At 47.7% G+C, this 20,469-nt stretch overlaps 2 protein-coding genes across 3 annotated transcripts; one reads left to right on the top strand and one right to left on the bottom strand.

Moving 5' to 3' along the window:
* Positions 1-92: 92 nt before the first annotated feature.
* On the top strand, positions 93-1,034 carry bsnd (barttin CLCNK type accessory subunit beta). Its single transcript, XM_088393261.1, has 3 exons — positions 93-462; positions 521-588; positions 701-1,034. The coding sequence occupies exons 1-3, from the start codon at positions 286-288 to the stop codon at positions 777-779; spliced, it is 324 nt and encodes a 107-aa protein (XP_088249387.1). The 5' UTR covers positions 93-285; the 3' UTR covers positions 780-1,034.
* usp24 (ubiquitin specific peptidase 24) lies at positions 664-20,281 on the bottom strand. Of its 2 annotated transcripts, XM_088393250.1 has the most exons (67): positions 19,867-20,264; positions 17,757-17,928; positions 17,607-17,674; positions 17,389-17,532; positions 17,181-17,306; positions 16,515-16,550; positions 16,152-16,217; positions 15,106-15,171; positions 14,963-15,037; positions 14,656-14,814; positions 14,476-14,590; positions 14,301-14,404; positions 14,109-14,216; positions 13,947-14,042; positions 13,413-13,574; positions 12,856-12,939; positions 12,362-12,469; positions 12,144-12,293; positions 11,935-12,066; positions 11,762-11,873; positions 11,616-11,692; positions 11,400-11,540; positions 11,285-11,338; positions 11,091-11,206; positions 10,962-11,028; positions 10,780-10,890; positions 10,606-10,704; positions 10,178-10,351; positions 10,022-10,107; positions 9,827-9,935; positions 9,526-9,681; positions 9,356-9,453; positions 9,170-9,265; positions 8,844-9,066; positions 8,615-8,777; positions 8,365-8,526; positions 8,229-8,299; positions 7,994-8,154; positions 7,858-7,919; positions 7,599-7,790; positions 7,398-7,512; positions 7,177-7,321; positions 6,996-7,115; positions 6,804-6,929; positions 6,644-6,742; positions 6,496-6,578; positions 6,280-6,421; positions 6,085-6,204; positions 5,802-6,016; positions 5,614-5,738; positions 5,398-5,539; positions 5,174-5,324; positions 5,004-5,099; positions 4,824-4,927; positions 4,639-4,752; positions 4,280-4,487; positions 4,129-4,218; positions 3,948-4,050; positions 3,759-3,877; positions 3,585-3,698; positions 3,457-3,522; positions 3,322-3,388; positions 3,165-3,243; positions 3,011-3,086; positions 2,843-2,929; positions 2,461-2,571; positions 664-2,380 (listed from the first exon to the last, which is right to left on the bottom strand). In XM_088393250.1, the coding sequence occupies exons 1-67, from the start codon at positions 20,143-20,145 to the stop codon at positions 2,318-2,320; spliced, it is 7,860 nt and encodes a 2,619-aa protein (XP_088249376.1). In that variant the 5' UTR covers positions 20,146-20,264; the 3' UTR covers positions 664-2,317. The 2 variants fall into 2 exon arrangements, with proteins under 2 accessions (XP_088249376.1, XP_088249375.1); XM_088393249.1 differs by lacking the exon at positions 12,856-12,939 and having other exon boundaries at positions 19,867-20,281.
* Between the last annotated feature and the right edge of the window lie 188 nt (positions 20,282-20,469).

Here is a 20,469-nt window from a genome sequence, read left to right on the forward strand (position 1 = left end):
AAAGGGGACCACAGGTCACGCTAGATTTTAACCTAAGGTGCCAAATCTAAAAAGCACACAAACCGCAAACCTGCTCTAAAAACTAACTCAATTAAAAACAGAAAGGCAAATAAAAACATAACTAATGGAAAATCCATATGTGTTGTAAGGCTGGGCCCAAGGTGACCTATCACAACGCTCCCGGCCTCGCTTGTCTTTGGGCTTTAATAGGCAGCAGAGTGGAACCTTGACCGCCTTCCTCTTTCCCCTCACACACACACCACCTCACCTTCAAGCTTGAGTGTCATGGTGGAAGGGAAGCCGTACCGCTACGGGTTGATAGTTGCCGGCTGGTGCGTGGTTGCTTTGGGCCTCTTCATCATGACCAGGGAGAGGCCTCACGTCTACGCCACCATGTGTGCCCTGGGCGGCGCCATGGTTCTGGTCGGGACCACGTGGAGCCTTTGCCAGTGTTACCCTAAGGTTGGTTTCCTTGCACATGGAAGTATGTTATTGTTGACACTGATGCGTGTATTATTAGATTGTTCTCGCTCCCGGGATGTGGAACGAGAACCTGGAGGAAGTAGCACGTCCTACTCAACATGAGAGGTACACACATTATTCACAAATGCAGTATTTCTTAATGTAAATATAGTATTGGAGTAACAATTGAACACGTTGTGATCAACTTGTCATTGGTGTCACTTTATTTTGATGGAAGGCACGCAGAGGCAGCCACCTCCTGCGTCCACACACCCTTAAAGAGGCACAGCAGCTGCCCCGCGCTACATCTGCTCTGACGTCATCGCCACTCTAGAGAACAAAACTGCAAATTAAAAACAACAGATGTTTACACATAGCTTGTGCATTCCAGTTTATTTTATATCAAATAACCCCCCCGCCCTCCCTCCCCCCCAATCAAACTGTTGTCATACAAATTAAAACTTGTGTTTTAACATGCGTTACAAACACACACACACATACACAAGAACGTGATGGCAGATTGTGAATTGTCCAAAAGAACCTGATGGTAAAATCCACTTGGATTATGATTGCCCCCCCTCCATCATAACCCGGGTTTTCCTCGTCATTAAAAGTAACGATTAAGTTTTTTTTTTTTTTGCCTCCTTTGAACACTTAAACGAGGGGTTTTCGTCACACACACACGCCTCACATTAGGGTAGGTGGGTGAGTGGCGGGTGGGTGAGGGGGGGGTTGTGATCACATGACCATTGAAATTGCTTCCTAGGTCCTCGCCGTGTAAACATTGATCTGCTGAAGCCTTCCCCAGCACACAGTTACATCAACGTTATTGTGCGGCAGGGGAGGGAGGGGGTGACAGTTGGTGTTATCGGGAGATTAAGGCACTTCGGAACTCCCGATAACTGGGCTACACGTGTGTGTGCGTTATTGAGTCAAAGCTACAAGTCTTTCTGTGTGTGTGTGTTTGTGTGAGATCCATTCAAGACTGCACCGGACAAAAAGGCAAATAAAAGCTTGGCCGAGGTAACAGCGTGTATGAGCATGTGTGTATATTGTAGATGGCACAAAAATGCAAATAAAAGCATGGCAGAGGTAACAACAGCGTGTGGTTTGGATGTTGGCCTGTGTGTGCGTGCAAGTGTGAGGCATTGGCATTTACAAATATTCAGTTTCTTGCATAAGGCTCGCACCCGAGCCCAAAGAGGTGATGGAAAGCGTAAAAGAAAAAAGAGCGCACGTATTTAAAAAAAAAAAAAAAGCGTGTTGTGTGCTTAGTACTGAGTAGTAGTGTTAAAATAAGCAGAGAAAGCACACAAAAAGGCGACGAGGCTCTAGAGGAAGCGCGTAGTGAACAAATAAAGTGCAGACTTAAGACCCCGCCCCCCAATCAAGACGCCCTCCCCCCCGCCAAGCAAGTGCTTGTGTGTGTCTGTGTGTGTGTTCACGTCGAGGTTCCTCTAGAAGACTTTTAAAACATTATCTTACATCTATGCGACAAAATGTTATTGGCTAGTGTGTGTGTGCGTGTGTGTGTAAAACGACAAAGGGTAAAATGCCCCACCATTCCCTCGCTGTAAAAAGATGATGGATGGAGGAAGATCGGCAGCTTCCCCTTGAATCCAAACTGCCCTTATAAATCAGTGGAAGTAATTCACGATTTTCTCGGTTTTTCCTCACATGTACGTTATTCCTCTTTTCTGCATCAAGTTGTTCCGATTGGCGGTTTCGTTTTTTTTTTGTTTTCCTTAAAACGTCCTCGGGCAATAAATGCACCCCGAATCGGGGATGGCTGAGGGGCTGCGTGGAGCTCGGCCCGGGCGCCTTCCGGAGGGGTTTGTCTGCCCTCAAAAGGAGATTAAGGGTCCACGTCCTCCAGGTCGCTCTTGGAATCGCCGAGCATCATGGGAGACTCGGATCCCTGCCCACGAGGAGGAGAGTAGCGTTGTAAAAAAAACTAAAACAAAAAAACACCGACTTCCTGTGCGTCATTGGGTTCACCTGTCTTAGGCTGCGCTCGGCGTTCTCGTTGGCGGGGCTTCCGTCGGAGCCGTTGCTACTGCCCGACTGCTCCTTCTCGTTCAACAAGGCCGTAGCGTACGCCAGCGTGTCCTTCACGGGTTCAAACAAACACACAGAGTTGAGGCGGCAGTGTGTGTGCGTATTAATGCAATTTATAAAGTTTTTACGATACAAGGTAGATGGTCACAACTATTTAAAAAAATAAATAAATACATATACACACACACACATACATAAATATGAATACAGACACACACATTATACAGATGTATATCACAGAGGATATAAAAAGTCTACACACCCTGCTGCAATTGATCCGATTTTTTTGGAATGCAAAAAAAGAAATCTGATATGTGCATACCTGCGCCGAAATGGTGCGCTGGAAGCTCTTATTGGTTGACGTCTCATTGGACACGTTACTCTGCGGCGTCCAATAATGTTCTGTCATCTGAGGACAAGTGAAGACATTGATGATGACTGTAAACAATTTATTTAGAATGTCTTTTTCTAGAACTGAATATAAGCGTGCCTTCTTCTGGAGCCATTGCACTGCCCAACTCCAGTGACCAGATAAATCCTTGAAATAATCCTTGGCTGGAACACACCTGGCGGCAAAAAAAAAAAAAAAATGTAAACAAATCATAGTTTAAACATTTGACTGGATTACAGCGGTTGCTACGAACTTCTGGGCCAAGGTGACCAGGAACTTGACACACTGATAGCAACGTCTGCTGTCCACATTGTTGCTCTGGTGCATCAAAGCTGTGGAGGATCAAATCGTGGATTTATTTATCCTTCAAAAATAGTTTTGAGCAATATGAGAGATGATTCCTGACTTACCCAGCAGGCCTTTCTCCGACTCAAAGGCGTACTTGAGCCTCTGGGACTGCAGCGGGTCCTCCACCACCTTAACCAGACAAAATAACACTCACCAACCTGTTAATGACATCATCATGGTATCGCCCGAGCACTCACCAGAAGCTCCTGCAGCATGTGAAAGATGTTCTTCAACTCGTGAGGCGGCGCCGTCTCCAGCTGCGTCTGCCGGGACACAAAAGGGGTTGAAATGAAGAGAAGCCACGTCGGAAGATTGTGTCGCTTACCTTGAGGAGCTGAAGCACCCCTAAGGAGAAAGGCTCGTTGCAGTAGGAGCAGTAGGTCACCATGCTGATGAGAGACGTCAAGGGACCCGACAGCTCTCGCATGGCGAACATCACCTGAACATTTATGGTGTTAAATTTTGGTTCCATATTCTTTTAACGTGCTTATTAATTGACCTCGAGAAGGTAGGGTTGTCCCTCTGGGGTGAAGATGTTAGCCAGGATGTCCGGGTGGAGAGGCAGGAGCGACGTGGAGGACGGGATGCTGCCGACACGGAGGCAGAAACCTTCCGGAGCTGCGCCGAGGACGTAATCAGGTTGATTGTAACGTGAAAACAAATATGCGGGTCGGGGACGTGTACTCACCGTGCGTCCGCTGGGAATCGAGGTCCGAGTGCATTGTGATGAGCGCCAGAGTGCTGTGGAGGTGAAGAAACTCTCGAGCCTGTGCCGGACTCCACCGCCGGTTCTAGAGAGAACCAGAGGAGAACTTGATGGAAAGACGAAGCAAAATGGTGATCGCACCTGCTTGTGATTAAAAGTCTACCTGATTGTTTTGGCGATTGGGTCCCAAAAGGAAAAGGAGCATCCGGCGATAGGCCGAGTGCTTCAACAACAGTTGACAAGCTTCACAACCCTGAGTGGGGAAAAAAAATCAATTGTATGGAAACCACGATGTGTGAAATTGCCGTCGTTACCTTCTGAGAGAAGTTACTGAAGAGGCTGAAGTACTGCGCGCAGTTCTTCACGTTCTCTGGGACATCCTTGTCCAGCAGTGAGAGCAGGGCGTCCGTCAGCCCGTCCAGACCCGGGTCGGCAAAGTGCAACGCGCTCTCCAGGGTCTTCTCCAGGATGGACGCCACCACCACCCGTACTTCCCGCATGCCGCATTCCAGAAGACAAATCCTACAGCAAGAAGAACATCACCGTTATTATCATCATCATCATTAGAGGCGATGAACAGAACAGAAAGTGTCCTCAGAGTTTTGTTGTTGTTGCTTTTCACTCAAGCTGTCTTTAGAGTAATGGCCGCTAGAGGACGCTTGACAATTCCCACCTGGTCATTTCCCGTCCCTCCGATCCAACCAGGTACTGAATCATCCACTGGCAAGCCGCGCTGCTTTTGGACAGCAACACCTCCACGGTGGCCATCCATTCCTCAGTGTCCACGCTGCTCGTTTGGGTGAAGAACATGGTGACATGAATGCGACTGCTCGTGTTGGTACTCGTCTTTATTCATACCGGAGCTTCTTTTTGGTGTGCAGGTAGGTGTGGAAGAGGAAATGGACGGCCAGCTGGAGACTTTCTTTGGCCATGGCCTGGTAGTCTGGGTGCTTCAGTTTAGTCTGCAAAAAAAAACCAAGATTCAATTTTGTCTTCAATAATTACGGAGTTGTCTGCACCTGAAAAAGAAAAACGCACCGCGTTGACGGAGGCCAGCGAGAGCGTGAAGTTGAAGTAGTCGCTGTTGTAGACGTCTCTGTTCCGCATGAACTTGAGATTCTCGTCCCTCACCATCTACTCGGGGTCACAAAGACAACCGGGAGGTCAAGGCGGTGACGCAATCAGGATGCGGGAAACTCGACGCCCACCTGGTAGATGCTGGTGGGCATCTTCTCCACAAACAGGCCTTTCTTCTCACCCTTTCGGACCAGGCGGGTGAGCAGGGTGAGGCGATCGTTGTTGGCCCTGGGGGGGCGGGGGGATGACTGCGGCGAGACGTCGGGCGAGGAGGGAGCGGACCTAAAAAAAAAAACTTCATTCATTAATTTTGCCACCTTTGCTGACTTAATTATAAAAAGTGCCCATCGCTCACAGCGTGAGGTCCTCTGCTTCCTGCCTCATGATGCTGACCCGGCTTTTTTTGGGCAGGACGGGCGAGTTTTGATCACTGATTTTCTGATAAAACAACATGTAGGCATTCCAGTATCTCCTCCTCACATCCGGGTAAGGGTTAGCTACAAACACACACACACGGGAATCAAAATTTTGCTCTTCACGGAGCTCCAAACAGTTTGCACGTGATACTCACACTGATCGTAAACTTTGGGCCGGTATTCTCCTCCGAAGCACTCGTACTCCAGAGTTTCGTCGTTCATGTCAAACTCCTCCACCACGTTGTCGTTGAACTTGTACCAACGTCCTCGCGAGCTGCCGCTGCGCACCCGGTGGACAAAAATATCATCAACACGGACAAATACTCAATTGTACACAACTTACCGTCTATCTTTGATGAAGGAGTAGTAATGGCCGGCGTGCGCCTGGCCGCTGTGGACCACTACGCCCACCAGCTCGTAGTTCTCCGAGATGGTGACCTTTTTCCTGGGCGAGCTGCCAGACGTGCCGTCGCCTCGGCCCTCGCCGCCCTCGCCGCTGCAGTCTTGGCGCGCCATCCCCGACACGGTGTACGGCTCCATGTTCAGCACCCAGGGGAACTGCAAAAATTGAGTTGACGTCTCGTCGGTCTCGACACGGATGGATAACACCTTCCTTCCATACGCACCCGAATCTGTTCGTCGTATTTGATGGAGCGTCCGCTTTCCCAGTCGAAGCCGAAGCGCATGAGATGGATGCAGAGAACGCTGGGGAGCGATTTGATGCACGTCCTCTTCACAGTGGTCCTCTGTGGAATACAAGAAACCTTCTAGGAACGCTGGTCATCAAAAAATAAATAAAAAAGACGAGAAGCTTTACATACCTTTTCCTTGCATTTCTCACAGTAGTAAGCGTTGCTGCCTTCCAGAACCTCCCCTCGGACAAACTGGTCCAGTGAGATCTCCAGACTCTGACAAGAGGTCACGCCGAGGTTCAGCGCCATGAAGGTCTCTTCCCGCTCGTACCTGCAATTCAGTTTCCATTTAGTTGTCGGGTTCAATGAAAGATACAATACCTAATGTAGTGGCCACAGACTCACCGATGAGGGCAGTCTTTGCAGATTTTTTGGTCGGAGTAGATGCCCTGAAAGGTGTTTTTGAAGATTTGCTCTCGGCCCATTTTCTTGCAGAAGAGGGGAAAAAGTTGGATTTAGTGCACGGTAAGATTATAGTGGAAGAATATCATACCTTGAGATGTTCGTCAAGCTGGTCCACCAGGCTGGTGAAGAACTCATACGCGTCCTGCTGCTCTCGCACGTACAACTCTTTATTCCACATCTTGAAGATCTTAAAATGGAGACCATGTTTTTAAGCACTCCATTTTTATTTTCCTCGAATCTTCTAATACCTTCCAGAAGTTCTCTGGGACGTAGTACTGCAGTTTGCTTTCCATCAGGTGACCAAACAAAGACTGAACTTGGTAGAAGACGCTCTCATCGGGCTGGTCTGTGTCGTCTTCGATCGACAGGAACGCCTTGAGAAGCATAAAAAAGTAATATAATAAATAACATAAAAAAAATAATAATAACACTGAGAGTACCTCTGGTAAACCCGGCTGCATGTAAAGCTGCTGGAAAACGGCATTCATATAACACGTGGCTCCGCCGTTCTTCAGACCCACAAAACCCGAAACGGAGCGGCTCTCTACAGGAGGAAGATACTGACAAAAAACGAGATAAGAAAATTGAACGTCAGAGCTCGGGTGGAATATCTCGCCTTACATCAAACTCTTTACAGAGCGACGGGTCAGACTGGTGGTGCATGGAGAGCAACTCGCTGGTGATCAGTCGCAGGTTGGAGAGGGAGCTGTCGGCCAGCATCACCAGGACCTCGTAGGCCGCCAGACGGCTGCTGGCTGTGCTGCACCTGGATCAGGTAGTCCCAAGAAAAAAAACTCATTTTATTTTCTGTCTTGAAACATAATCTTGAGCGATTATCATACTTTGGGTGGAAATCGTGGCTGGGGGCCGGGGAGGCGGTGGAATTGGAGGTGTTGATGATGATGCGTGACGCTCGGAACAGGAAGTCATCCAACAGCTGCTGGATTAGCGACGGGCCTGTGGACAAAAATTTAAGGATCGGTGTCGACGAACTTTTCAATCTAAACATTGGCGTCCCAATACTTCTGTCCGCTACTACTTACCGAGATGCTCCTTCTCCTTGCCGCAAAGCGAGAGCAAGGTCTTGATGAGCCGCAGGTGTCCCGCCAGGAGGATGTTGTCCGCCTCGCTGGTCTCCATCTCTGAGCTCCAGCTGGGCTCAAAATTGTCCAGCCAAGAGATTTCGTCCTCCAGCATGGTGGCGGTGATGACGTGCGACGCCTCCATCTCCGAAGCTAAAAGGTAAACGGAAAAGTTGATAAGGAATCGGAGCACTTGAGTGGAGCTCAACTTAACGCTCACTTGTTAGATCATCCAGGAGCTGACATCGCAGGTCAAAGTATTCCGTGCACTGCGACAGCAATCTGCAATCGAAGTAACGACATGAGCGCCATGTTCATCGCTTTCCGATCTTATTTGGACTTCTTCTAGGATTTACCTCTGGTTGACTCCCCTCATCACCGACGTGGGACTCCACAGTGGCAGCTGAGCGGTGAGGATGACCGAGAGCAGGAACAAGTTGGGCTTCTGCACGTCGGCAAAGCCGGACGTGTCGGACTGGCTAAGAGTGTACAGCTGGTCGCAGGCCACGCGGCGGATCTGAAAGAAAAACGATGAAGAAGCTCACAGTAAGATATTTGGAACCCTGAGAAGAAAAAAAAATCTCTCCTTACCTCTCCGCTGGGAGATCCCAGCAGCACGTCAATGATGAAGTCGTTCACAGAGGGCAGGTTGTAAAAAGAAGCTGTGGAGAGAAAACGTCAGAAGGCCCTCAAGATGAATGGCACGAGCGTGACTTGAGATTCTTACACAGCTGCTGACAACGTAGCTGCAGGCAGGTGACCAGGAGCGACAGAGCCTCGCGAGCGATGATGGCGTCTTTTATGGAGACGCTCTGCTGCCGGACGCAAATGCCGGCGTGCAGGGCGGTGGGCGTGGTCTCTCCCTCGCTGCTGGAGCTGCAGTTACTTCCTGTGAACCCACCGAACACTTCATTAGTATCGTCACTACTCAGAAATGTCGTCATCCAAGAGAAGATGCTTTCCAACCTTTTTCTCACCTGTGCTACTGACTCTGGTGCGCACTCCCTGAGCTAGAAGCGAGCCGTGGGTCTCTCTGATTGGCTGCGGGCTGCCGACGAGATCCAGTCGCCCCGCCGCCGCCGCCCAGGTCAGTCGCATGAAACACGCCACGGTAGAGGTGAAGTCGCCCACCTCCATGGTCTACAACAAAAATGGTTCTGTGCTGGGTCGGCCATTTTGAGAAGCAGTAAGTAGAAGTAGCATTACCTGAATAGCCACACGGGCAGCGGGTATGATCTCCTCCACTCTGATGGACGAGCGTTCAGAGAGTGACATCTGTCTGTAGGTGGACTTCTCCGGTGTGGCGCAGAGGGAGAGCTGGCGGCCGGCGCGGCCCGCGTTGCGAAACGGGCGGGACGACAGCGCATCCCCGTCCCGGATGACATCATCATCCAGGGCCATGGGCATGCTCTGGCCCACCAGAAGGAACCTGTGGTTGAAGAAAAGTAAATAAATGAATTAAATAAATAAATAAAAGGCAGGTGAGCATGGAAGACTAAATTCTTGGCGCCCTCTAATGCGTTTGGCCGCACCTGGCCAACTGAAGACAGATTGAGTAGACGCCTTGTCGGGTCTCGTAGTCCACTTCTGAAGGGATGGAGTCTCTTTGCATAACATTCACCACCAGACTGCAAATGAACAGAAATTCCATTCTTCTATTATGACTCTGCCCCCCCTTCCGAATATAAACTCTTGATAATATGCTTCATGTGTCATACCTGAGGCCTCCTGCTTTGAGGAAGTTGTCACAGAAGGACTTGCTGCTGGTTTTCGCCATCTCATCATCAGACGTGGGCATGAGTTTGGAACTCAGCACCTGAGGCGTGAATGAAAAACAGTGAGCATCTCATTTGGTGAACTACACACACACACAGATGACATCGCCTACCTCCAGATTGTAGAGCACTCGAAACGTGGACATGCCCGGGGCCGAGGACCTGAACAGGGACTCCAGGATGGACGCGGCGCTGGGTTGATGTTGATTTTTAGAAGCTGTCGATGGTGAGCGAGAGCCGGTCCCCTGGCCAAGGGTGAACAGCGTCTTCTACAGGAAGAATAAACAACACAGTAGGAGTGCTGCCTCCAACATGTCAGTCTTGGTACTACAACAAAATTTTTCACGTTCCAACCGTTTTGTCAATTATGTTTATCAAATTAAAAAAATATATATAACAAAGCGTGGCCTATACCTGATGGCTCCATACGCTGGATTCTTTGGGGACAAAGTTGTCAAGAGCATCCTGCACCTCAGGATCTGTTGGGATCAGGAGGAGCAGCTTTCTTACACGGAGAGTGATCCTGGGAGAAGAGAAAAACGCACTCAATCAATTCATTAATTCTGTAATTCAGTTTAACTTGAATGATTACTATTTATCGTTTTCTACCTTGTTTCATCCAAGTTAGCCAGCTGGTAAAGCATCTCAAACACACTGCACACCAGCGCCATAACAACGCCAGGTAGGGACTTCTCCTAGTAAAATGACAATAACACACGTTGGAAGCAAAACAAAGCGTGAAAAATGGACGCTTTACTGCTCTACCTGCTCCAGAGCGTAGGCGGAGTTGAAGACGGCCGAGCTGGAACCGCTGGAGGCCGAGGCGGACGACTCGGAGCTTCCCGAAGGCGTGCCCGTGCCTGAGCTCTTCACCGTCAGGCTCTGCTCGTCGCTAAAGCCGAGCTGGGACAGCAGTTTCTGGTCCCGGTTCATGGTCAACTAACACCAGGTGAAAGGGGAAAACGGAAGGGATCGAATGAGAGAACAAAAGAAAGAAAAATCGGGATGTTTGCTTAAGGTGGTGTTTCCCTTGCCACTCGCTACACACCAAATGGATTAGCTACAATTGACTTCAGGGGAAACACATGACTGGGAGAGGAGTACAATACTTTAATGAGGGAGTGACATAAGAATAGTATTAAAAAAAAAAAAAAAAAGAGGAACACAGAGCTCCTATTTTTAACAACACCTACCACACTATCATTGGCAAAGATCTGGACATTATCCACCGGACAGCTCAAGTGCTCGGATATCTTCCACCGGATGCTTGCTATCGTCTCATTACTGTGCGTCTGCAAAGAAGAGAGAAGGAATTGAGATTTCCTCTGGAGATGTTAATCAATAAAGGCTTATTTGGGGAGCAGCACCTCTAAGGTGAACGTGTCTTTGGTAGACTCATAAGTGATGTGAAGAGTGACGGGGTGTCCGTTGAACGAAGCCCCGTGAGGTAGTATGGTGCGAGGAACCGAGTACATATCCTGCCAGGAAGAGGTGAAGTGGTTTTACAGAAGAATAGAAACAGATTTGTGCCGGATGAGGAAGTTCTAACCTCGATAGTGATGACGTAGCGTTCGGCCAGCAACAGCAGTCTTTCTATTATGACCAGCTTAGTGGATCTGGAGGAGAAAGATGGTTGTAAAGTGGGCTTGGATTGAATCATCTTGATGGTAGATGGTACCTGGAAGGTGATTGTACAGACGTGGCCACCGTGGGCATAGCGGTGGCCGTCAGCATTTTGGTGGCTCGAGTCACGGCGTGGGTCAAAGTAGGGCCGCCCAAAGCTGAACTGGCTGCCTGATATAAAAAAAATAAAAAAAAGTTCTCAGGGGTGCGCTTGAAATGTTCGCCACCATAGCATTGCGCAACACTCACCTCGAGTCGCTTATAACAATCGGCGATGAACTTCTTGTGCAAAGATACGGAATCCTGCGAAGATTTTAATTGGTTAGTGATTGTGGAAACACGGGTCTAAGTTCTTGCCGCTGACCTTCTTCATTTTGGGGTTGAGGTTGGTGTAGCTGTACGTAATAATGAGCTGAATGGCTTCATTGGCTATCTCTTCATCGGGGGTTTCCATGGCGATACGCCAGATAAAGTCCATCCCTGCCAGGTCGAGCCGTTCCACACACTGAAAGCGTTTGAGCACATTGAGGACAATTCTCTCTTATTTATGGAATATGAAATAACACGAGTGGAGACAGACCAACTGGGTTCCTTGGCGTTTCAGTCGATGATCGCACAGATTGACGTTCTCAAAGAAGGTCTTGAACAGGTTGAAACCTTGAGGGACACGTAAGGATGTTAGCTGGGGCAGCAGACACTCGATTGCGAGGTGCACGCCCGACCGACCGTTCATGGTGATCTCATACGGCTCCAGTTTCAGGATCTTCTCCTTGAAGAGCTGCTGCTGGACGTCGCTTTCTAGATCATGTTGGCCTTTGGTGAACCACTCGAAGCACATCTGGGAATGAGATGAAGATGAGATGTTTGCAAACGCCGCGTTTGCATTATCGTCTGGGTACCTCTCGGTCCAGTTCACAAACATCCGGGCCGGACACCAGGCACTCCCAGATCTCCTTGGCCCTGTTCCAGACCAGGTAGAGACTGGCCTCCTGGAGGAAGAAGGCCAAGAAGCGCAGGTGGCCATCGAGATACTGAAAGTGGAGAGGAAAGCGGGTCCACAAGAAGTTCAGTAGCAGGAATTATGCTGAAGCCAGACAAAGATCCGAACCTCCTGGTAGGTGTATCTCCCGTCCACCATGGTGGAGCCGGACAGGCAACCGTTTCCCGCCGCGGTCACCGCGAGTCGATGGCAGCAAACGAGGGAACCCGTGATCAGTTTGACAATCTCAAAGTTCTTCTTCAGATCCTGGATGATGCTCTGTTGCATGAAATATTTTGATTTATAAAATATATATTTTTATCGCTGTGCCTTTTTTTGGGGGTAACCTTGTCTTGCTTCTGGTAGGTCTGCTTAATGAAGGAGCGGGTGATCTCGTGCAACTGACGCAGGGCGGGTACTACCCAAACTGCCTGAGGGCTGCTCGGCTGAGAAGCCTGCCAGAGGAAGCACAAGATAGACGATCGGACGAAGGCAATAAAAAAAGCACAGACGACAAAAAACACAAGACCGTGACGGCCTTACCGTCGCTGATCTTGCATTTTTTGTAGCGAGACCCGTTTGAGGAAGAGAATCAGCGCCATGGATACAAAGCGTGGAATTTATGCTTATAAAAAAAAAAATCCATGGCTCTGATTGGATTCCTTTTCCACACACCCGCTATAAGATGACCCAAACCCAAAATTAGCATACACCTGAAATTATCCACGTGCGACCAATGAAATCCCACTCGTTTGGCGAAGCACCGAGATTGAAGACCAGAGAAGTCAGTGGGATTTAAAATAAAAAGGGGGGAACCAGAAAATCGGGCGTCTTCTCTTACTTTCACCAATAGAGATTTCCGCTTTCCCCAAGAGCCGGAGAGAAATGAACTTTGAGTGTCGCTGCCTTTTGGGTCCCCTTGAGTCTGGACAGCACATATTTTCATTTGACACAATAACATCTGCATGATCCGGGAAAAAAAATGACACCCGAATTCCAGTGCTGCTTAGGGGGTGCAAACTTACGCAAAAATGAGTAGTTCATTTTACTTAAAGAAATGTAGTCCAATGATTGCTTTTCTGCTCATAATCTTGTCTTGATCTTTAGAAAATTCCAAGAAAGCAATTTGTTTAAAAAAAATAAATAAATAACAGTCGTGTGTCGGCTTGTGTTTCTCACAAATCACTCCACGAAGAACCCAAGTGCAGTTAACAGGGACGTGGCAGCTTCACACAAAAGCGCTCGCAAGCAAGTGATGAAACTTTAAAAACGAACCCGCTGAACCTTGAGCCCCCTCAACTTTAGAACCATAAAAAAAATATACAATAAAAGCCAATGCTCAAGGAGCAAATAAACGAGGAGGGAAGCGTACGGGGCTGCTCGCCCCCCCCACCCCACCTTTTTGATGTCCTCGATGCATTTAATGATGTAGTTGCGTTTGACGGTCTCCTTGACAGCGTAGGCGTCACTCAAGATCCCCAGGTGCTCCTCCAGAGCCTGCTGAACGAGACTGGTGGGCAGCGTGGGGAGGTGCGCCAACTCCCAAAGCACCTCCAGCACCTGGACGCAATGCACGAAATCGGTATGTCGGGCTGGATTTATCTTCAAGTGACAAGTGCGACTTTTTCTGTCACGGCGGTGTAAATCGGAAACAAAATAAAAGGATGGAATGGAATAACTTCAACTTGAACATCTGCTAGCTTGACTGAAATTGAACTGCAAGACAGTGAGACAAAAAAAAAAAAAAAAAAAGAGGCACAGCGTGCTTGCTTCAAGAAGTTTGTTTATCACTCCCAGGTGGTAAAGCTGGCATGTAAATAAATCAAACATATTTGAACCCCAAAATGTTTCATCTAATGAAATCTTAACGCTACCATATATCGTGAAACGCCATACAAGTGCTAACCGTAATTAGCATTAGCTAACTCTCACCTTGCCGGTGGTGGTTTCAGAGCGCGCCTCCCTGCCGATCCTCCCGATCAGACTGAGCAGCTTTTGCCTGACGCGATCGCTCTCCACCTCCCAGCTCTGAATGAGCCACCGCACACATTTTAGCCAAATGACACTTTTTACTTAACGTGACTCGTCGCCGACCTTCTGTATGAGCACAAACAAGTGAGTGAGCTGATCGAAGCTGAACTTGACCGCGGCGGCGGCGATGATTGTGTGAATGTTTTCGATCACAGTTGACGACTGGCCGGCCTGAAATGCAAACACACGACAGGGTTCACATGTCCATTTTTTTGGGGGGCTAAACCACCATTGTGTGTGTGCGCTAATGCTAACCTGTATCCTCCAGATTTTGGAGAGTTCATCCAGGGAGAGTTTACTTCCCAGCAGCTCGATGATTCCCTTTATTCTCTCGCAGTACTGAGCCTGGTCGATATTGCCTGTTGCGACAACAGGGAATAATTCCAACATGAAAGGTTGTGGCCATGCTCATAAATGGATGATTCCCTACCTTCAAGCGCTATTGACAGAACAGAGTTCTCCACAAGCCAGTCCAGTAGTTTATCCGTATCTATGGCATTCTTCACAGTCTTTGCCACCGTGCTCTCCTCTATTAATTTTGTCACCTGCAAGGCAAAAAAAGGGTCAAAATGTGGTCAACGAGGCCCTAAAGTTAGTCACGGCGGCTCACCTCTTTGAGGGAGTTCATCTTGGTGGAGAAATGGGGCGTTTTGAGCATGCGCAGCAACGTGTCGAGCCGCAGGTCATCCACCACGGTGACCATCTCTCTCTGGAACTTCATACACAGCAGCTTGATGGCCGACAACAGGTCAGGGATGCTCACTAGCCGCTAGTTCAAACACAACAGAATTTACGGGCTTGCAAATGATCTCCTGATCTTCAGATGAGCAAGAAAAACACGAACAAGGTCGTTCCGCTTGAGGCGGTGTGGAAATTGAAACCAGACTTTTGTATGTTGGCCCTGAAATGTCTCTTACCTTGTCTTTGAGGTCCTTTTCCTCCAGGTTCTGTACATATGTGATCATCTTATGGATGACTGGATCAAGCATCGGCTGGAACACACATATATTTTTTAATCTGAGCCAGGGCTCATGTGGGGAAAAAAAAATTGAACACCTACCTGGACAAGGCTGGAGTTGAGGTATTCGGCACAAACGCCGAGAGGCTGGACCAGAGCAGACACACACTGCGGGGCACAAAATGATGACTTTTTGTTGGCATGTGTCAGTGTTAAAGGTTAGCTGCTTGGTTAGCTCAATAATACAGCAACGCTCACGGGCATAGATTCTTTATCCTCAGTCAAGATTACATTCAAAATTTCATCATGTCAATATTGTATGTTTTTTATAAACTACATTGTGTTACTTTGCTTAATAAAAACACTTCTTTTCAGAGTGCCTGAATGAATGAACGAATGAATGAACGTTTTGTGCGTTTCAGCCGGGCACGGTTTGATCAAGTCGAAGCCTCGTGCTGCGACTGCCGCCTCCCCTCAGCTATTCACTGCTACACTCGACTTCCTGTTTCTCAGCAGACAAATGAATGGGTCGCCCCTGGGAGCCAGGAATAGAGGAAACCATCCTCCTACTCTGTTATGTTTTCACCTCTCACTTTCACTGGCTTCTCGCTGAAGCTGACTTCAAAAGCAAGCAATCTCCATTTTGTTTTCATCATTTTTATAAAACATGTCTAAACAAAAATGTCTTGCCTAAATACCCCAAGGGTCACACTTAACACACCTCATTTTTTTGGTCGAGCTGAAATTCACACTGAAAAGGAATTTTGCAACGCTGTGGCTATATTGACAAATTTAATTTAATTCTATAGATGCTAACATTATTTTGTGAATCCAACATGTTAATAAAAGCTTTGACACAATGGTAGTGGCTTCTCAGGCTTTCGCTATCCCTCTTAAGGAGCCAAAAAAAAAAAAAAAAGAACAGTTTCTCATCACCACGCTTCCGGCAAGGTTCCCTGAAGCACAAGGATGCTTCAGAAGAGATGAAACAATGGAGCATTTCAACCGTTACAGGGTGGCGGGATAAGCGGAATCTCGAGCCCTCTTTCTCCGTTCGGAACCAGCGTGGAAAGAATGCCGTGTCTCTTAAAGGTATGTCGGGCTGTTTGTAAGCAAGGCGGAGGGGACATGTGTGTGTATAGTCTTACAGCTATTTCAATCTCCTCCGCGTTGAGTTTCGTCTGGATGGCGGTGAATCCTCCCAACTCACCAAACTACATCAAACAAGCAAATACAAAAGCAGAGGTAAGAAATATGTACACTTTAATACTCCAGTCTGGACTGGGGAAGAGATTAAAATGAAAAAAAATGGGATCGGATATCCTTATGGAGGCCACTTCCATAAGTGGTTAAAAATCTGATATGTATGGGACGTTTGCCAATGGCGTGGTAACGTTCCTGAAGAGCTCAAAGCTTGACATTATTGAAACTGCTGACATCAGCAAATCCACCAACATACATAATAAAATCATCCTAGGTGATTTTAAACAACAGTGAAAGGATTGACTTACTTGATTGACTAAATCCACCAGCCAACCGTGCGGCTCCTGAAACAGATCATTGTGCGTTAAGCGGCTTCATGCTCACGGCTGCTGTATGTCAGTCATACATTTACGTCTGCGGCTCAGCCATACAACACGAGGAGATGAAGAACTCACTGGCCTGCCTCTCAGCACCATTTAATTCGTTATTCTAAACTGACTTCAACACACCGAGGAGACTTCAAGCAAAAGTCAATAATGGGTGCCTTTGTGGAGGCTTACTGCTCGTAGCAATATTCAAGACATTCATTCTCAGCCTGCTGAATATAAAACTAGATTAAATATTTAACTGCCCCCTAAAGGGTTTTTAAAGTGCAGTTTTCCTAAACACATTCACACACGTGGTTTTATGGGCCGTTAGTGGACTACGGTTTTAGCTGACCCACTTCTGAGTGCGGAGCGTCTCACGGAATTTCCACTAGGATCGATATAGTAGCTAACATTTGATATAGTAGCTAACATTTGATACAGTAGCTAACATTCGCTATAGTCGCTAACACTCGCTATAGTAGCTAACATTCTATATGGTAGCTAACATTCGCTACAGTCGCTAACATAATAGCTAACATTCCTCACACCCTTAAACCTAACTTTACAATCTTGTAAATATCAAGCGTCAGGTGAGTTCGGCCTTACTTTCTGATAAGAGTTGCTCGGAGAAACTGCAAACATGTTGGCCTCGTCTCCAAAAACTTCAGCCCAGTTCCTCTGACATGCCTTCATCCGGTTCTTAAAATGGTACTCGTTGTCCGGGTTGAAGGCCTGGTGGACACCACAGAAAGTCAACTAGTTTTACTATTAAGTATTCAAAGAAATTGGCAAGATGGATCAAAATAATACGCACCATGGCCAAGACACCCATCAGGTTGACGGGAACCGGGTCTTGCTTGACCCGCTCGGCCACCAGCTCCACCAGCAGCATCAGCATGTTGTAGATTCCCTCGTGGATCTCCGTGCCCCACTTATGCACGGCGCTGCTGGTCAGCAACTAGCGTTGGCGAGATGAAGAGGTCAGTCATGGATGAGATGTTCAGAATCTATCTGGAGACTCTGATGGCTCACCTTTTTAAAGGCCTCCGGCATGCAGCGCTCCACGAACCTCTTGCAGTTCTCGTCAGCGTCGGCGAGGCCTGATGAAAATGAAGCGGTTGAATTGAAACGTCGGCCATCTTACGAACCAATATTTCTTTCTTGACACAAAATCGGTCTCACCGTGCCGGGCGAGGCAAGTTGAGGCGATGAGGCATTTGCCCAACGACTCCTCCCTCTTGTACGGAATGGACCAGTGGTCGGTGAACACTCGGCTCTCCAGCTCGTACAAGTTGGTGGTGGGGAACTCCATGCTGCTGCTACCGGAGCAGTTTCCGTTCTCATCGTTACTCCTCTGCAACCCCAAAAAGAAAAAATAATAATTAAAAAAAAAAAAAAAAACAGAACTAACGTGAATAAAAATAAACGATTGAATTAATCAGGAAAATCTTTTAAGCGATTATTCCGACAATAATATTCAATTTGTTGTTTTGCCGCTTTCAATTCCGAGCACGGGTTGAAAATGACCTTCTTAGACCTTTGGCATTTTAAGCTTTTAGTAATACATCTTCATGAGCGGTAAACAATGAGTGTGAGTTCTGGTGCTACTGCCCAAACCAATCGGTGACAGTAAAAATGAGAACAGGAAGAAGTGGCGAAGAGAGATCACATTTCAGTGCTTCCTCTTTGGAGAATATTAAAAATGACAAATACATCGATAGATGAGGAGAGTATGAAAATGAAAATGAAAAGCAGTTTTTAAAGGGGATATCTTTGGGGGGGGTATCGACTTTTTAATTGATTGTGTACAAATGGGTCTCTGGGGAACCAGCTCACACATCAAGTGTGAAATTACAAAAGCAATTAAATCTTTTGTGATCATTTGTCTATTACTAAAAATAGGTTTGTGATTGAACCCGTTGGAATTTTACAAATTGGAGCATCACAATTCTGCACCTAAATGTTCTCCGCCCTTAAAAAGATCAGCTCATCTTTGTTTTGGCAAACCCTTTCTCACCCTTTGGCAAAGTCTGCAATGGATTTGTCAAAGACACTGCAGGGCTATTTTAGGAGCGATGACACTAAGCAGGCGACCATCACCGAGTGAGTGGACGCAGAAGGGGGGGGGGGGGGAGGAACATTTTGTAATTTCATGTGTAATTTCGGTGGTCCAAAATTTCAAACTGCAAGGTCATTTCATTCACATGAGTGCCTTGATGTAAAAGGAGGTGATTATTGTGGAAACTTTACATTTGAATAGCTCAAAGGTTGTAGAATTTAGGGGATTTTTTTTGTTTATTTTTATCACAAGCAGAAAATGCTCGTCATGTAAGCCCATAAGCGACTCTCTCTCTCGCTCTCTCTACACGGCGACTATTTGTGCGTGAAACAAATTGACAACTGTCTGTTTATATTTAACAGCTTGCATCACAGTGTGACAGCAGCAATGAGGAGCCAGACAGAGACGGACGGACGGACGGACAGGCTAGTGGGAAGTGGTCAACGGGTTGTTTACATGCTGGTGTTCACTTGAATGTGGAAGTGAAATAATTGCAATATGAGCTCTGTGATTGGCTGGCAATCAGTTCCGAACTTTGGGGTCAAAGTCTTCTGGGATAAGATGGCATGAGTGGAATACTAGTAAAAATGGATGTAACTGGTTAAGCCAAGTAGTTTGTTTTGGGTGTAGATGTGTGACTCAAACCTCAAGCAAAAACAAAATACAATAAAACAGCCACGTAGTCCACAGGAATTGCGAAACCACTCCAAAAAGTCCAGCTGCAACGGAATGCAACCCCCATGACATGAGGGCCAGGGGGGAGTCCCCTAGACCTAAGGGACCCGGGGGGTCCCCTAAACCAATGCAAAAAGATGCATTCATTCCGCCATGATACTTTCAAATAAAAAACAAGTTTATATATTTAGTTCTTTATTTTTACAAGTGTGCATTTCCCAGTGATGCGGTGCAGCGCGTGCTCCCCTTTTGCAGGCAACTCTCCTCAGCTAGCCAGGCAGCTACTACTAGCGAGATTGTGCAGCAAGTTGAAAATGGATATTAAAAGTATTTCCGTGTGCAGGTTCGAGTTCCTGGCCACTGCGAGCCGGTGACATGCTTTGGCGCCAATGCGCCGAGGTAGCGATCCACAGCCCCACGCACGCCTGCTCTGACAGCTCACGTCGGGGTGGCTGCGCAGCTAGCATCAATGCTAACACGGAGCTAGTTAAATGGGCGAAGCCACTCACTCCGGGAGTTCCGAGTACCAAAGCGTAACATACGGGAGTGAGATCTCACCTCTCCGTCAACGACGTCGTGGTAAGCCGGCGGGGGATCGAAACCCCCCGTACTGGTTCTCCCGCCCGTCTCCCCGTCGCCGCTTGTACTCAAGGCGGGGGCAGGCCCGCTCTCCATGGGCTCATATCCGTAGCCGAGCCCCGGGCTTTCGTTGGTCAGGAGCGCGACCGCCTCGTTGATGTCGTTCTTGGCCAAACGGAGCGCTTTCCTTATCACGTCGGGGTCCGGGAAGCCCATGCAGAGGAGCGTGGTGATGTGTTGCTCCTCTTCGGTCTCCATGTTTGGGGTGTCTCCGTGTTCGTAGCCTAGGAGCAACGGGGTTTGGGGCACAGCCCTGTAGCCGTGCACGCCGCCATGTTTACAGCCCCGCTGCTGACTGACTGTCACGATCTGGCTTCCCCCACTACAGCGCCCACACAGGTGGTAAGCATACTTCACTAGACTTGGAAATTACAGTTTTAATCCTGGAAGCGCGATCAAAACACAAATAAACGCTTGAAATGAATCATTTTAATTTTTGTGTGTGTTTTTTTAAATATACTGAGTGTTTTTTTTAAATATACTGAGTGTTAAATTTAAAAAGTGCTGTCCACTTGTTTTTGC

This window comes from Syngnathus floridae, chromosome 13 (assembly GCF_059516105.1).
Source record: "Syngnathus floridae isolate MCC-2025c chromosome 13, RoL_Sflo_1.0, whole genome shotgun sequence".
NCBI lineage: Eukaryota > Metazoa > Chordata > Actinopteri > Syngnathiformes > Syngnathidae > Syngnathus > Syngnathus floridae.

Bases quoted from the DNA above. Each gene is read 5' to 3' on its own strand.
- bsnd (XM_088393261.1), top strand. From the start codon at position 286: ATGGTGGAAGGGAAGCCGTACCGCTACGGGTTGATAGTTGCCGGCTGG. The intron at 463-520 runs GTTGGTTTCCTT...GTGTATTATTAG, and splicing joins TTTGCCAGTGTTACCCTAAG to ATTGTTCTCGCTCCCGGGAT. The intron at 589-700 runs GTACACACATTA...TTTTGATGGAAG, and splicing joins CGTCCTACTCAACATGAGAG to GCACGCAGAGGCAGCCACCT.
- usp24 (XM_088393250.1), bottom strand. From the start codon at position 20,145: ATGGAGACCGAAGAGGAGCAACACATCACCACGCTCCTCTGCATGGGC. The intron at 9,454-9,525 runs GTAGGCGATGTC...TTCACGCCTCAG, and splicing joins GAGTGCTCTACAATCTGGAG to GTGCTGAGTTCCAAACTCAT. The intron at 2,572-2,842 runs GTATGCACATAT...GAACCCGTGAAG, and splicing joins AGCGCACCATTTCGGCGCAG to GACACGCTGGCGTACGCTAC.